Source organism: Macaca thibetana, chromosome 5 (assembly GCF_024542745.1).
Source record: "Macaca thibetana thibetana isolate TM-01 chromosome 5, ASM2454274v1, whole genome shotgun sequence".
NCBI lineage: Eukaryota > Metazoa > Chordata > Mammalia > Primates > Cercopithecidae > Macaca > Macaca thibetana.
In genome coordinates this window covers 20,466,437-20,479,710 of record NC_065582.1, presented here as the reverse complement: position 1 = coordinate 20,479,710, position 13,274 = coordinate 20,466,437, and the positions used below count along the sequence as shown (strand labels likewise).

General features: G+C 36.0%; 1 protein-coding gene across 10 annotated transcripts in view; it reads right to left on the bottom strand.

Moving 5' to 3' along the window:
* The window catches only part of NEK1 (NIMA related kinase 1), a 221,442-nt gene that overhangs the window by 115,129 nt on the left and 93,039 nt on the right, over positions 1–13,274 (bottom strand). For 5 of the 10 annotated variants that reach the window (XM_050791717.1, XM_050791721.1, XM_050791725.1 and 2 more), the window contains 4 exons: positions 10,703–10,786; positions 10,184–10,267; positions 9,653–9,730; positions 8,996–9,091 (listed from right to left, as the gene is read on the bottom strand). In XM_050791717.1, the coding sequence (XP_050647674.1) occupies positions 8,996–9,091; positions 9,653–9,730; positions 10,184–10,267; positions 10,703–10,786 (342 nt within the window). Of the gene's footprint in view, positions 1–7,071; positions 7,170–8,995; positions 9,092–9,652; positions 9,731–10,183; positions 10,268–10,702; positions 10,787–13,274 lie in introns of those variants that run through there. The other 5 variants (XM_050791723.1, XM_050791719.1, XM_050791724.1 and 2 more) reach the window with 2 other exon arrangements.

Here is a 13,274-nt window from a genome sequence, read left to right as displayed (position 1 = left end):
TGTTGTCAGCTTAAAATAGTCTATTACTATATGATGTTTTGTGTAGGCCTCATGATTAACTACAAAGCAAAAAACTACAGCAAATACACAAACGAGAAAGAGAAAGGAATGAAAACTTAGCACATAGCACAAAATCACAAAAGTAGACAATAAGAGAAGAAAAAGGAACAAAGGACCAAAAAAAAAAAAAAAAAAAACCAGAGAACAATAACAAAATGCAGTAGTATCTGCTTACATATCAATAACAATCTTCAATGTAATGAAGCTCTCCAATCAAAAAATTTAGAATGGACAGAAAAATGAGATTCAGAGGCTGCTTCAAGATGGTGACTAAGGACATCTCATGCCAGTTCTCCTCAGAAGGAAGATCAAAATTACTGGTAAATAATCAAGTTTTGACAAGGAAACGGTGGGAAGAGAGCCAGGACTTGTTGGAGTACCCACGTGAAGAAGATTGGGTGGAGAGAAAGAAAGCAGCAAAAGTCTGGTTGATACTGACCTCTGAGGAACTCAGAGTCCAGTAGAAAGTGTAGGTGGGAGTGTGTCTCTGCTCCCCTCTCCTCTCTGACAACACACTGGCTGCTAAACAGCTGGGGAGCCCCTCAGCCCTTGAAAACCAGGGCAGCACTATTGGTGGCGATTAGAGGAGTTCCTGAAAACAGAGAACTGGGTGAGCAGCTGACTTAGCCATGCTGTACCCACCTCCAACCTAAACTGAGATGGCAGTTGTCATACCAGTTGTGTACCTGTGGTGCCACTCCCTTGCTTGGAGATCCTCTGCCCTTGAGCCACTGCACCACCACCCACAGACATACTACACAACCTACTCTGACTTTGGCAAGTACATGACACCAGCAGATTCTCAGGGAGTTTGGGGTCTCCCCCAGATCAAACCCTTGGTACAAACTGCCCCTAAGGGAGGAGACAGAGGAGCCTGTCAAAGCCACCAATGGGAAACAGGAAATGCGGGTGCAGCACTAATCACTGAAGGAGGCACTGTTGTAATCTAGATCCACCATGGCGGTATCAGCCGGCATGGCAGGCCCTTTGTTAGGACTTCCCGCCCTTCACTTCCTGCTAAGACTCTTAGCGCGGAAAAAAGCCTGCGCCCGCCAAAAAACCCCCGCTCTGCGCAAGCTCCTGGATGCGTCATTCCTCAGAGATGGAAACCTAACTCAGGAAAACCGAAACCTACAAACCCTGCCTACCTCGCCCTATAAAAGGCCCCCAGTACTCGCCCCGAGCGCGACTTCCTCAGCCCTCCTCCTAGGGGACTGGTGAACCTTGCCCGCGAGCCCAATAAAGGCTACCTCTCTTCTCATCTGCCTCATGTCTTCTTGCTCGGCTCCCCATTACATTACAGGCACCACTAATGCCTCAGAACAAACGAGGAGAAGGGGGTCATCTCTTGCCTTCTCACCCTGCTAAAGTGCATGATTGTGGAAGAGGCAGCAGTTCTTTCTATTGGGGCCCAGTGGCCCTTTCTGGGCTTCTCTGGTGGCCCAAAGAAAGTGAACAGAGCCTAAATAAATCTGCTGGATCTTACTCTTCAGCACCGTCTATTGGACTGCAGCCTGAATTACACCACCAAGCAAAAACTACAAAAAACAGCATCTGAGAAAGCCACCTCAGAAACATACCTGTAACCAAAAAACCCATATGGAGCTTTGGCCCCCTGAAAGCACCCAGAAAAGAAGCCAATCGAGCACATACAACATACATCACAGTTATACCTTCAAGGGGAAAAAATTAAGTTCCATCCAAATAAACACAAATCCAAAAAAAGAATTGCCAGCTCAGTCAGATGAGAAGGAATCAGTGCAAGATCTCTGGAAGTACAAAAAGCCAGGATGCTTTGTCACCTCCAAAGGATCGTTTTGGCTCCCTAGCAATGAATCCTAAGCAGACTGAAATATCTAAAATGATACATACAGAACTTGGAATATTGATGGCAAGGAAACTCCACAAGATCTGAGAGGAAGTTGAAATCCAATACAGAGAAGCCAGAAAAATGATCCAGGACATGAAAGATGATATAATGATATTAACAAAGAACAAAACAGAACTTTTGGAATTAAAAAACTCACTATGGGAATTTCAAATACAGTTGTAAACCTTAACAACGGACTAGACAAAGCAGAAGAAAGAATTTCAGAGCTCAAAGACTGATCTTTTGAATTAACCCAGTCAGACAAAAATGAAGAATTTAAAAAAGCAAACAAGGCCTTCAAGAAATATAAGATTATGTAAAGCAACCAAATCTATGAATTCCTGGCATTCCTGCAAGAGAAAAACAGAAAGTAAGGAAGTTGGAAAACATATTTCAGGGTATGATTCTGGAAAACTTCCCCAGTCTTCCAAGAGAGATTGATATGCAGATACAAGAAATTCAGAGAACACCAGTGAGATACTATATAAGATGACCATGACTAAAGCACACAGTCATCAGACAAGCCAAGGTCAATGTGAAAGAAACAATCTTAAAGGCAGCTAGATAAAAGAACTAAATTGCCTCTTTTAAAGGGAATCCCATCAGACTAACAACGAATTTCTTAGCAGAAATCTTACAAACCAGAAGACATTGGTGGCCTATTTTTAGCCTTCTTAAAGAAATGCCAGCCAAGAATTTCACAGCCTGCCAAGCTAAGTAAGCTTCATAAACAAAGGAGAAATAAAGTTTTTCCCAGACAAGCAATTGCTAACAGAATTTGTCACCACCAGATAGGCCCTACAAAAATGCTCAAAGGAGTTCTAAACATGCAAATAAAAGAACGATACTTGCTACCACAAAAGTACATGTAAGTTCAAAGCTACTGCCACTATAAAGCAACTATACAATTGAGACTACAAAGCAACTAGTTAACACTACAAGAGGAAGAAAACCTCACATATCAGTATTAACACTGAACATAAATGACCTAAATGCTTCACTAAAAAGACAGAATGGCAAATTGGATGAAAAAACAAGACCCAACCTTCTGCTATCTTCAAGAGACCATCTCACATGTAATGACACCCAAAGGACTTGATGTAAAGGGATGGAGAAAGATCACGCAAATTTAAAACAAAAAAGATCAGGGCTTGCTACTCTTGTATCAGATAAAAGAGATTTTAAATCAACAACAGTACAAAAGGACAAAGAAAAGCACTACATAATGATAAAAAGTTCAATTAAACAAGAGGATTTAACTATCCTAAATATATATGTGCCCAACACATAAGGACTCTGATTTATAAACAATTACTACTAGATCTTAGAAAAGGGACATACAATAATATCATACAATAATAGCGGACACACTTTAACACCCCACTGATAGCATTAAACTGATCAAGGCCCAACACTAATAAATTCTAGACTTAAATTGGACACTTGACCAGCTGGACCCAATTGGCATCTACAGAATACTACAGCAAACAACCACAGAATATACATTCTTTTTATCTGTACACAGAACATACTCTAAGACTGACCAAATACTCAGTCATAAAGCAAGTCTCAATAAATTTTTTAAAAAACTAAAATCATACTAAGCATCTTCTTGGACCACAGTAGAATAAAAATAGAAATCAATACCAAGAGGAACTCCCAAAGCCATACAAATACATAGAAAGTAAACAACCTGCTTTCTGAATGACTTTTGGGAAACAATAAAATTAAGGCAGACATTTAAAAAAAAATTTTGAAACTAATGAAAGTAGAAACATTACATACCAAAACCTCTGAGATATGGCAAAAGCAGTTAAAAGGAAAGTTTACGGCATTAAATGCTTATACAAAAATAATAGGAAGATCTCAAATTAACAACCTAATGTCACACCTACAGGAACTAGAAGAAAATCTAAACCCAAAGCTGGCCGACGAAAAGAAATAACTAAAATCAGAGCAGAACTAAATTAAATTGAGACCAAACAGCCATAGAAAAGATCAAACAAAAGTTGGTTCTTTAAAAAGATAAACAAGATTAATAAACTTCTGGACAGATTAACATGAAAAAAAGAGAAGATTCATAAACACAGTCAGAAATAACAAAGGTGACATTACAACAGATCCCACAGAAATACAAAAGATCCTCAGAGACTACTATGAACATCTCTATGTGCACATACTATAAAATTAGGAAATAAACAAATTCTTGGAAACAGTCTCCCAAGATTGAAATAGGAAGAAACTGAAACCTTGAACAGACCAATGAGTACAAAACTAAATCAATAATAAAAACAAAACAAAACAAAACAAAACAAAAAAACTACCAATAAAAAAAAAAGTCCTGGACCAGATAGATTCACAAAATATACAAAGAAGGCTGATGCCAATCCTACTGAAATTACCGAAAATAAATTAAGGAGAGATTCCTCCCTAACTCATTCTACAAGACCAATTTCATCATGATACCAAAATATGGCAAGGACACAACAAAAAAAGAAAACTACAGACCAACATTGCTGATGAAAATAGATACAAAAATCCTCTATAAAATAATAGCAAACTAAATCCAGTAGCACATTAAAATGAAAATTTGTATGATCAAGTGAGCCTTATTCCTGGGATGCAAGGATGGTTCAACACACACAAACCAATAAATGTGATTCCCCACATAAACAGAATTTAAAAAAAGAATATGATCACCTCAATATACACATAAAAAGCATCTGATAAAATCCAACATCCCTTTATGATAAAAACACTTAACAAATTAGGCATCAAAGGAAGATATCTCAAAATATTAAGAACCCCCTATGACAAACCCACAGCCAACATCATGCTGAATGAGCAAAAAGCTGGAAGATTCCTCCTAAGAACTAGAACAAGACAAGGATTCCATTCTTAGCAATCCTATTCAACACAGTATTGGCAGTCCCAGCCAGAGCAATCAGGCAAGAAAAAAACATAGAAGACATCCAAATAGGAAAAGAGAAAGTCAAATTATCTCTTTGTGGACAATTTAATTCTGTATCTGGAAAATTCTAACAATTCCACCACAAATCCTAGACTTGATGAGCGACTTCAGTAAAGTTTCAGGACATAAAATCATTGTACAAAAATCAGTAGTATTTCCAAACACCAATAACATTCAAGCTGAGAATGAAATCAGTAATGCAATCTCATTACAATAGCCACTCACGCACAAAAATACAGAGGAATACATTTACCCAAGGAAGTGAAAGATCTCTACAAGGAGAACTACAAAACACTGATGAAGGAAATCATAGATGACACAAACAAATGGAAGTGCATTCAATGCTCATGGAAGGAGACTTGGTATCATTAAAATGTCCACACCACCCAAAGTAATCTACAGAATCAATTCATTTTCTATCAGATTACCAAATTTTTTGGTAAAAATAATAAAAAAAAACTCTGAAATTCATATAGAACCACAAAAGACCCAGAATAGCCAAAGTTATCCGGAGCAAAAAGAACAAAACTGGAGGAATCACATTACCTGACCTCAAATTATACTACAGAGCTATAGTAACCAAAACAGCACGGTGCTGGCATAAAAACAGGCACACAGACCAGTTGAACAGAATAAAGAACCCAGAAATAAATCCATACATCTACAGTGAACTCATTTTTGACAAATGTTCCAGGAATATACGTTGGAGAAAAGACAGTCTCTTCAATAAATAGTGCTGGGAAAACTGGATATCCACATGCAGAAGAATGAAACTAGACTCCTATCTTTTGCCATATACAAAAATCAAATCAAAATGGATTAAAGACTTAAATCTAAGGCCTCAAACTATGAAACTACTAAAAGAAAACACTAGGGAAACTCTCTAGGACACTGGTCCAGGCAAAGGCTTGTTGAGTAATATCCCACAAGCACAGGCAACCTAAGCAAAAATGGACAAATGGGATCACATCAAGTTAAAAAGCTTCTGCACAGCAAAGGAAACTATCAACACGGTGAAGAGACAACCCACAGAATGGGAGAAAATATTTGCAAACTACCCATCTGACAAGGGATTAATAACCAGAATATATAAGGAGCTCAAACCACTCAATAGGAAAAATCTAATAATCCAATTTAAAATGGGCAAAAGATCTGAATAGACATTTCTAAAAAGATGACATACAAATGGCAAACAAGTATATGAAAAAGTGCTCAACATCACTGATCATCAGAGAAATACAAGTCAAAATGACAATGAGATATCATCTCACCCCAGTCAAAATAGCTTTTATCAAAAGGACTGGCAATAACAAATGCTGGCGAGGATGTGGAGAAAAGGGAACCCTCTTATACCCGTACACTGTTGGTGGGAATGTAAACTACCATACCCACTATGGAGAACAGTTTGGAGGTTCCTCAAAAAACTAAAAATAGAACTACCATACAATCTAGCAATCGCACTGCTAGGTATATACCCAAAAGAAAAGAAAGCAGTATATCAGAGATATCTGCACTCCCGTGTTTATTGCAGCACTATTCACAATAGCCAAGATCTGGAAGCAACCTAATTCTCCATCAACAGGTGAATGGATAAAGAAAATTGTGGGACATATACACAATGGAGTATTCTTCAGCCATAAAATAGAATGAGATCCTGTCATTTGCAACAATATGAATGGAAGTGGAGTTCTATTACGTTAAGTGAAATAAGCCTGGCACAGAAAGACAAATTTTGCATATTCTCACTTATTTGTGGAAACTAAAAGAAATAAAACAATCGAATTCATGGAAACGGAACATGACAGTTACCAAAAGGTGGAAAGGGTAGTGCATGAAAGTAAGAATGGTTAATGGGTACAAAAATTAGATAAAATGAATAAGATCCGGTATTTGATAGCACCACAAGGTAAATATAGTCAACAATAATTTATTGTACATTTTAAAATAACTAAAAGAGTGTAATTGGATTGTTTGAAATGCAAAGAAGGGATAAATGCATGAGGTGATAGATACCTCATTTACCCTAATGTGATTAGTATGCATTTATGCCTGTATTAAAATATCTCATGTATCCCATAAATATATACATCCACCATGTACCTACAAAAATTAAAAGTAAAAAAAATTTTTTTATAAGGCACAACTTACAGAAAGCAGGGGAAACAGCATAAGAAAAAGTCTTCAACATTGGGCAGATCCACGTTCAAATCTTTGTTCTGCCGTTAGTTGGAGATATTTTATATAATTATTTTATCCTTTCTATATATGCTTTGTAAAGTTGTAAGGATTAAAAAAAACAATAAATATACAGTTAATCCTTGAACAACACAGGTTTGACCAGCACAAATCCACTTACACACAAATTTTTTTTCTGCCTCTGCCACCCAAGACAGCAAGACCAACCCTCTTACTCCTCCTTTCTCAGCCTACTCCACCTGAAGATGAGGATGAAGACCTTTATGATGATCCACTTCCATTTAAAAATAGTAAATATATTTTCTCTTCCTTATGATTTTTTAAATAATATTTTTTCTTTAGCTTTGTTGTAAGAATACAGCATATAATACATATAACATATAAAATATATGTTACTCTATGTTACTGGCAAGGCTTCTAGTCAACAGTAGGATATCAGTAGTAAAGTCTATGGGGAATCAAAAGTTACATGTGAATTTTGACTGTGCAAGGGGCCAGTGCCCCAACCCCCATGTTGTTCATGGGTCAATAGTACAGTGGTTATAATATGCCTGGCATATAATAAGCAATAAACTACAGGAACTGTTGTTACTATGATGTATATCACGACTATTTGCCAATGATCTAGTTGTAGGCTAAAACCCAGAAAATTACTTAAAATTGGCAGAATAGACAAACTCACTGGATAAGAGGATAAGCAAATACCTAAAATGTCTGCAAATATTAGCAATATTCCGTTAGGAAAAAAAACCTTTGAAGACTGAAATGGAATTATAAACTATCTAGAAATAATCTTTATAAGAAATACAACAGATAAATGTGAAAATGATCAAAATTTGTGTAAGAGATACAAAAGAAACTGAGTAAATGTAGAAATTTAACTTGTTTCTGTATATAAACTATTATAACTATGTCAATTCTTCTTAACTTGTAGGTTTAATATAATACTAATCAAAATTACAACAAGATTGAAAAAAAAAGAAACAAGAATTACCTTAAAAATTTATCTGGTAAAGAAAAAGAGAGCAAATAATAAGTGTAAAAAAAGAAGGTAAAGGGGAAATGAGGAAAGAATTCTATTAGAAATTAAAGCATACTGTAAATCTATAATTACTAATACAACGAGGTACTGGCAGAAAAGACAGAGTAATAGATCAAAGGAGAAAGCCCAAAGGAAGATATAGCTTGATACCTACTTGTTATAGATTCATTCACTGGTATATATAAGAATTTAATAAATCTTACAAGTAGCATTATAAATCAGTGGCAGAAAGACAATGTAGTCATTAAATTAGGCTGGGATTTCGATAAGCTACTTGGCAAAAGTAAATTAAAAATTTAAAAATAAAATAAGGGCCCGGCACGGAGGCTCATGCCTGTGATCCCAGCACTTTGGGAGGCTAAGGTGGGTGGATCACAAGGTCAGGAGTTTGAGACCAGCTTGGCCAACATGGTGAAACCCCGTCTCTACTAAAAATACAAAAATTAGCCAGGCATGGTGGTATGCACCTGTAGTCCCAGCTACTCAGGAGGCTGAGGCAGAAGAATCGCTTGAACCCATGAGGCGGAGGTTGCAGTGAGCCGAGATCGTGTAACTGCACTTCAGCCTGGGTGACAGAGTGAGACTCCATCTCAAAAAATAATAATGATAAATAAATAAAATAAATTAGCTCTGACTTCAAATCAATCTCCCAAATGACTTCCACACTGATTATTCTTAAGTGCAAGTGAGACAGAGAGAGAGACTGAGAGAGGTAATGAGAAAGGGTGAGAGAGAGAATGAGAATGAAAAAACACACATAAAAAAAAGCATTAGAAAATTAATACTGATGTACTATCCAGGAAGAGCTATAAAAATGTTAATACAACCAGGATTAAGAATATGAGCTAAATCTTACATGCTCTTCCCACACTTTTTTTTCTCTCTCATAAGCTTCCTTTCTCTTTCGTTCTAGTTGTTCTTTTAGTACAGCAGCACGTGCATTTGCATGGGCCTAAAAATAAAAACAATTAACAAAATGAGTTACCAGAAAGAAGGGCACAGGTTTTTATTTTTTTTGGCCAGGTCTATGAAGACATTTACTTATTAGCCAAAAAAGAAGTATGCATGTGGTCTTACAATAAAAATGTAAGCTCACTCTAAACCTCTAGCACCTAGAACCAGCCTTGACATACAGCAGGTGTTCAATAAATATTTGTTGAGTGAAAATAAAGGCAAAAAAATGTAAAAATTTAAAACAATTATTATACATAGACTTCATTTACCTTCATGGGGATGTATATTTGCATATTTTTCATTTTTAAGGTTACCATTTTTTTCGAGATTACTTATATGATAGTTTCATGTATTTATGCCATGGTTTTATCTATTTTCATAAATACAATACAAAAAGAGAAAAATACTACTTTCAGAAACCAAAAAGTGGAGGAGAAAGATGAAAGAAAAATTAAAGGAAGAGAATAAAGTGATATAACTATGCAAAACTTAAGAACACAATGTTCTATCTCAGCTTCCAATTTTCTCTAAGAAAACCTGTATCATTTCTGTTCTATACCTTCAGGGATTCGATTTTTTTGCGCCTCATGTCAGCCTCTTCACTTCCTTCTTGTCCTTCAGAACGATTAGCTTCTTTCTACAAAATAAGTAGATAAGCAAATCACTTAGGATATAATCATCAAATTGAGTGCAGAGTTCTGTGAAAGATAATGAATAAACTAAAATCTAAAAATATAAAACGGAAATCATTTAACGCTGTTAGTTTTCTCCTAAAGCTACAACTGAACTCTCCACCACTATCAGCCTTTAAGAACAATGGAACAAAAAGATAATGACATAAAATGCATTGCAATCCTCCCCTGAATACTAGTTATATTTTCCTCTCAGAATTCCTTAGGAACAAATGGTCTTATCAATTTAATATCACATAAATAAGATTTACTTTATGTGTAGTTTTCTGATCTTTGAACTTCCACTATCATCATCAGTTTTTGTTGTTGTTGTTGTTGTAGTTAATGGTACAGCATTTTAAATGTTAATCTACTATGATATCATTCAATTTCTTCAAAAAAATAGCTTTTCAACCTACCTTTTCACCACGAAGTTTGGCTTTAATCTGTTGGCGTTCATTGAAATTCTGTAGTCTTATTTGCCTCAGTCTTGCCAGATAAACCTACAAAGAGGCAAAAACCCCAACACAATAATGTAAAGTAAAGCTATTGACATTTTTACTGCTAGATTTTTTTAAATTTAAGGAACAGTGTTAATTTGAACACAAGAAATAAAAGTTCTGAAATCCGGTTAATGGAAATGTAATATTAGCTTTCAAGTGTTTAATTAAGAACAATTTATTTCTGAAAAGAAAGAAATACATCATAAAATTAAATATTTTTAATTTAATCAAAAGAAAAGAAACTGAAATCATAATACTGAATAAGTTACGGGTCAAAATTATGACACAGAATGTCAGTCAAAAATATATTAACAGGTCCCTATAGACCTACAAAATCTTCAAATGATTGTTAAGAATTTAAACCATGCAAGAAAAGAAGGCAATAAATTCAAAAATGGCTATGTGATGGAGGTAGCGAACATGCAGGAAGCATACCTCTTCCTCTTTGTTCCTTGGCTTCCCTCCTCTTGAAGAGCTGGGCCTGCCTCCATACATAGCTGCCAGGTTTTGCAGGATTCCCTGTTTATCATTTAATGTACTAAGTTTAAAGAATGACTAAGGCTACATTATTATCTTACCAAGGAATATCCAGGTGCTACTTTATTTCTTTTGGCAAGTACTGACCATTTCTTGATGATAAACTGTGATAACAAACCCTGGTGTTTTCCTATGTCAACTTGAAATATATATTCAGTGAGAACAGAAGGAAGCAATTAAGCCCCAAACACAATTATTCAAAACAGAAACCAGCTATCTTTGTATTAGTCACTTAAGAGGGGTTTTTGTTTTGTTTTGTTTTGTTTTGTTTGTTTTAAATCATGGCTTTGGAGGTTAAACCCCAATCCAAATTTTTCCTCTATAAACAGCCAATCCATTTAGACATATGTCTACATATATATTAAACACATACAAAATAAGATATTTGAGATCACTTTTTCTGAATTCAACAAATCAGTTGTATATTAATTAAGAGATCTCAATCAAACTCTCCAGTGCACTCAGGCATGTTCAGTTACTATACAGCAAATGGTCAAACCCAATCACAAATGGACTCATTTCTGAACATAGTTTATATACTTTCTCTTCCTTCAGTGTACAAGCATGCTTCAAGTTCTTCTCTTAAAAAACCTCTTTAGTCCCACTTTCCTGTCAAATGTCTTTTTATTGGCTTATTGAATGTATACTTTTTATATTCATCATCTCAATTTTCCTGCTTCCCAGTCATTTTTTTAGCTCACTACAATCTAGTTTCTGATCCCACTATGACTCTGAAAATTTTCTAAGGTCACCAATGACTTTCTACTTCACAAATGAAATGAACACTTTTGAGTGATTTTTGCATTTAACATTTCCACTGGAAATTAGTTTTGACTGAATCCACTTAATTTATATATGTATTTTTTCTGTCATAACAATACATATTATAGAAAGTTTATTTAAAAAAATGTGAATCATTTATAATTCTGCCATCTGAGAAACTTAAAATTTGAGGGTACTGTCTTCCAAATTTCCTTCTCTGCATATGTATAATACATACATGTTTATTTTCATAAAACTGGTATTTTACTAGTTATCCAGACAATATTATATCAAGCCACATCCATTTAATATTCCTTACAAACACTATTCTTTTTTTTTTTTTTTTTTTTTTTTTGAGACGGAGTCTCGCTCTGTCGCCCAGGCTGGAGTGCAGTGGCCAGATCTCAGCTCACTGCAAGCTCCGCCTCCCGGGTTCCCGCCATTCTCCTGCCTCAGCCTCCCGAGTAGCTGGGACCACAGGCGCCGCCACCTCGCCCGGCTAATTTTTTGTGTTTTTTTTTAGTAGAGACGGGGTTTTCGCCGTGTTAGCCAGGATAGTCTCGATCTCCTGACCTTGTGATCCGCCCGTCTCGGCCTCCCAAAGTGCTGGGATTACAGGCTTGAGCCACCGCGCCCGGCCTACAAACACTATTCTTAAGTGACTCTATACTATTCATAACACTCCACTATACAAATGTTCTATAATGCACACATTTTTAAAAAGTCTGTCTTCTCTTTCAGTATTTATAACGCCACTCTCTCTTGGGTTCTTCCAGTTGTCACTATTTTTCACAGGCTTTTCTCTCCTTGGCTTGTTGCTGAATGTCAATATTTTCTAGAGTTTCATTTTCTGGCCCTCCTTCTCTTCTCATTCCCAGGCTTTAACATATGCTGCCAATTCCCAAACCTTGTAGCCCTTTTCTCTTTACAGCTTTCTGTATATGTTAAACTGACATCTGGGCAACTGTTTACGCAGCAAAGCTACCTCAGACAATTTATAAAACTGACTTTATCCTTCTTTTTACTATATAATCTTATTCCCAATTCAGTTATGGGACATGATCAGTCACTCAACAAACTAGGAATTACATTTGCCTCTTACCTACTATACTCAAATATGCCAAATTACCAACTCTATCTCCTAATAATTCTATAATCTATCATTTCAGTTTCTGCCTTAGCTCAGCCTCTCTTCTTTCGACTCTTAAATTGCTAAATGAGTTTCCCAACTTATCTTACCTCTAGTCTCACATCCCACAATTCCATTCTCTACAATGCACTGAGAGTAACCTTTCTCTTTCACATCTAATCCCACACAAATCCTTCAATGGTTACTATTATCTTCAGACTTTAATTCACATTCTGTTGAATGGCAAGTAGAGCCACTTGTGATCTAGCCATTTCAAGTCTCATCTCTGCCACTGCTCAGTCATAAATCCTACATGACAACTACTTGTGGTCTGTAGACTGTACCATGATCTCACTCATCCTCTTAAGATGGGTAACTCTACTCATCTTCCAAAACTCAAACCAAGTATATCACCCCAGAAGCCTCTTCAAAGCCTTCTCTAGGGAGTTAAGTGTGCTTCATTTGACCTTCCATACCATTTCTTTATAGATACCTTTCACAGTAGCAGTGCATTATAATTGTGGAAGGGCAGTATATTTTAGTTAAGAACATGAAATACATACAGACTCTGAAATCTGT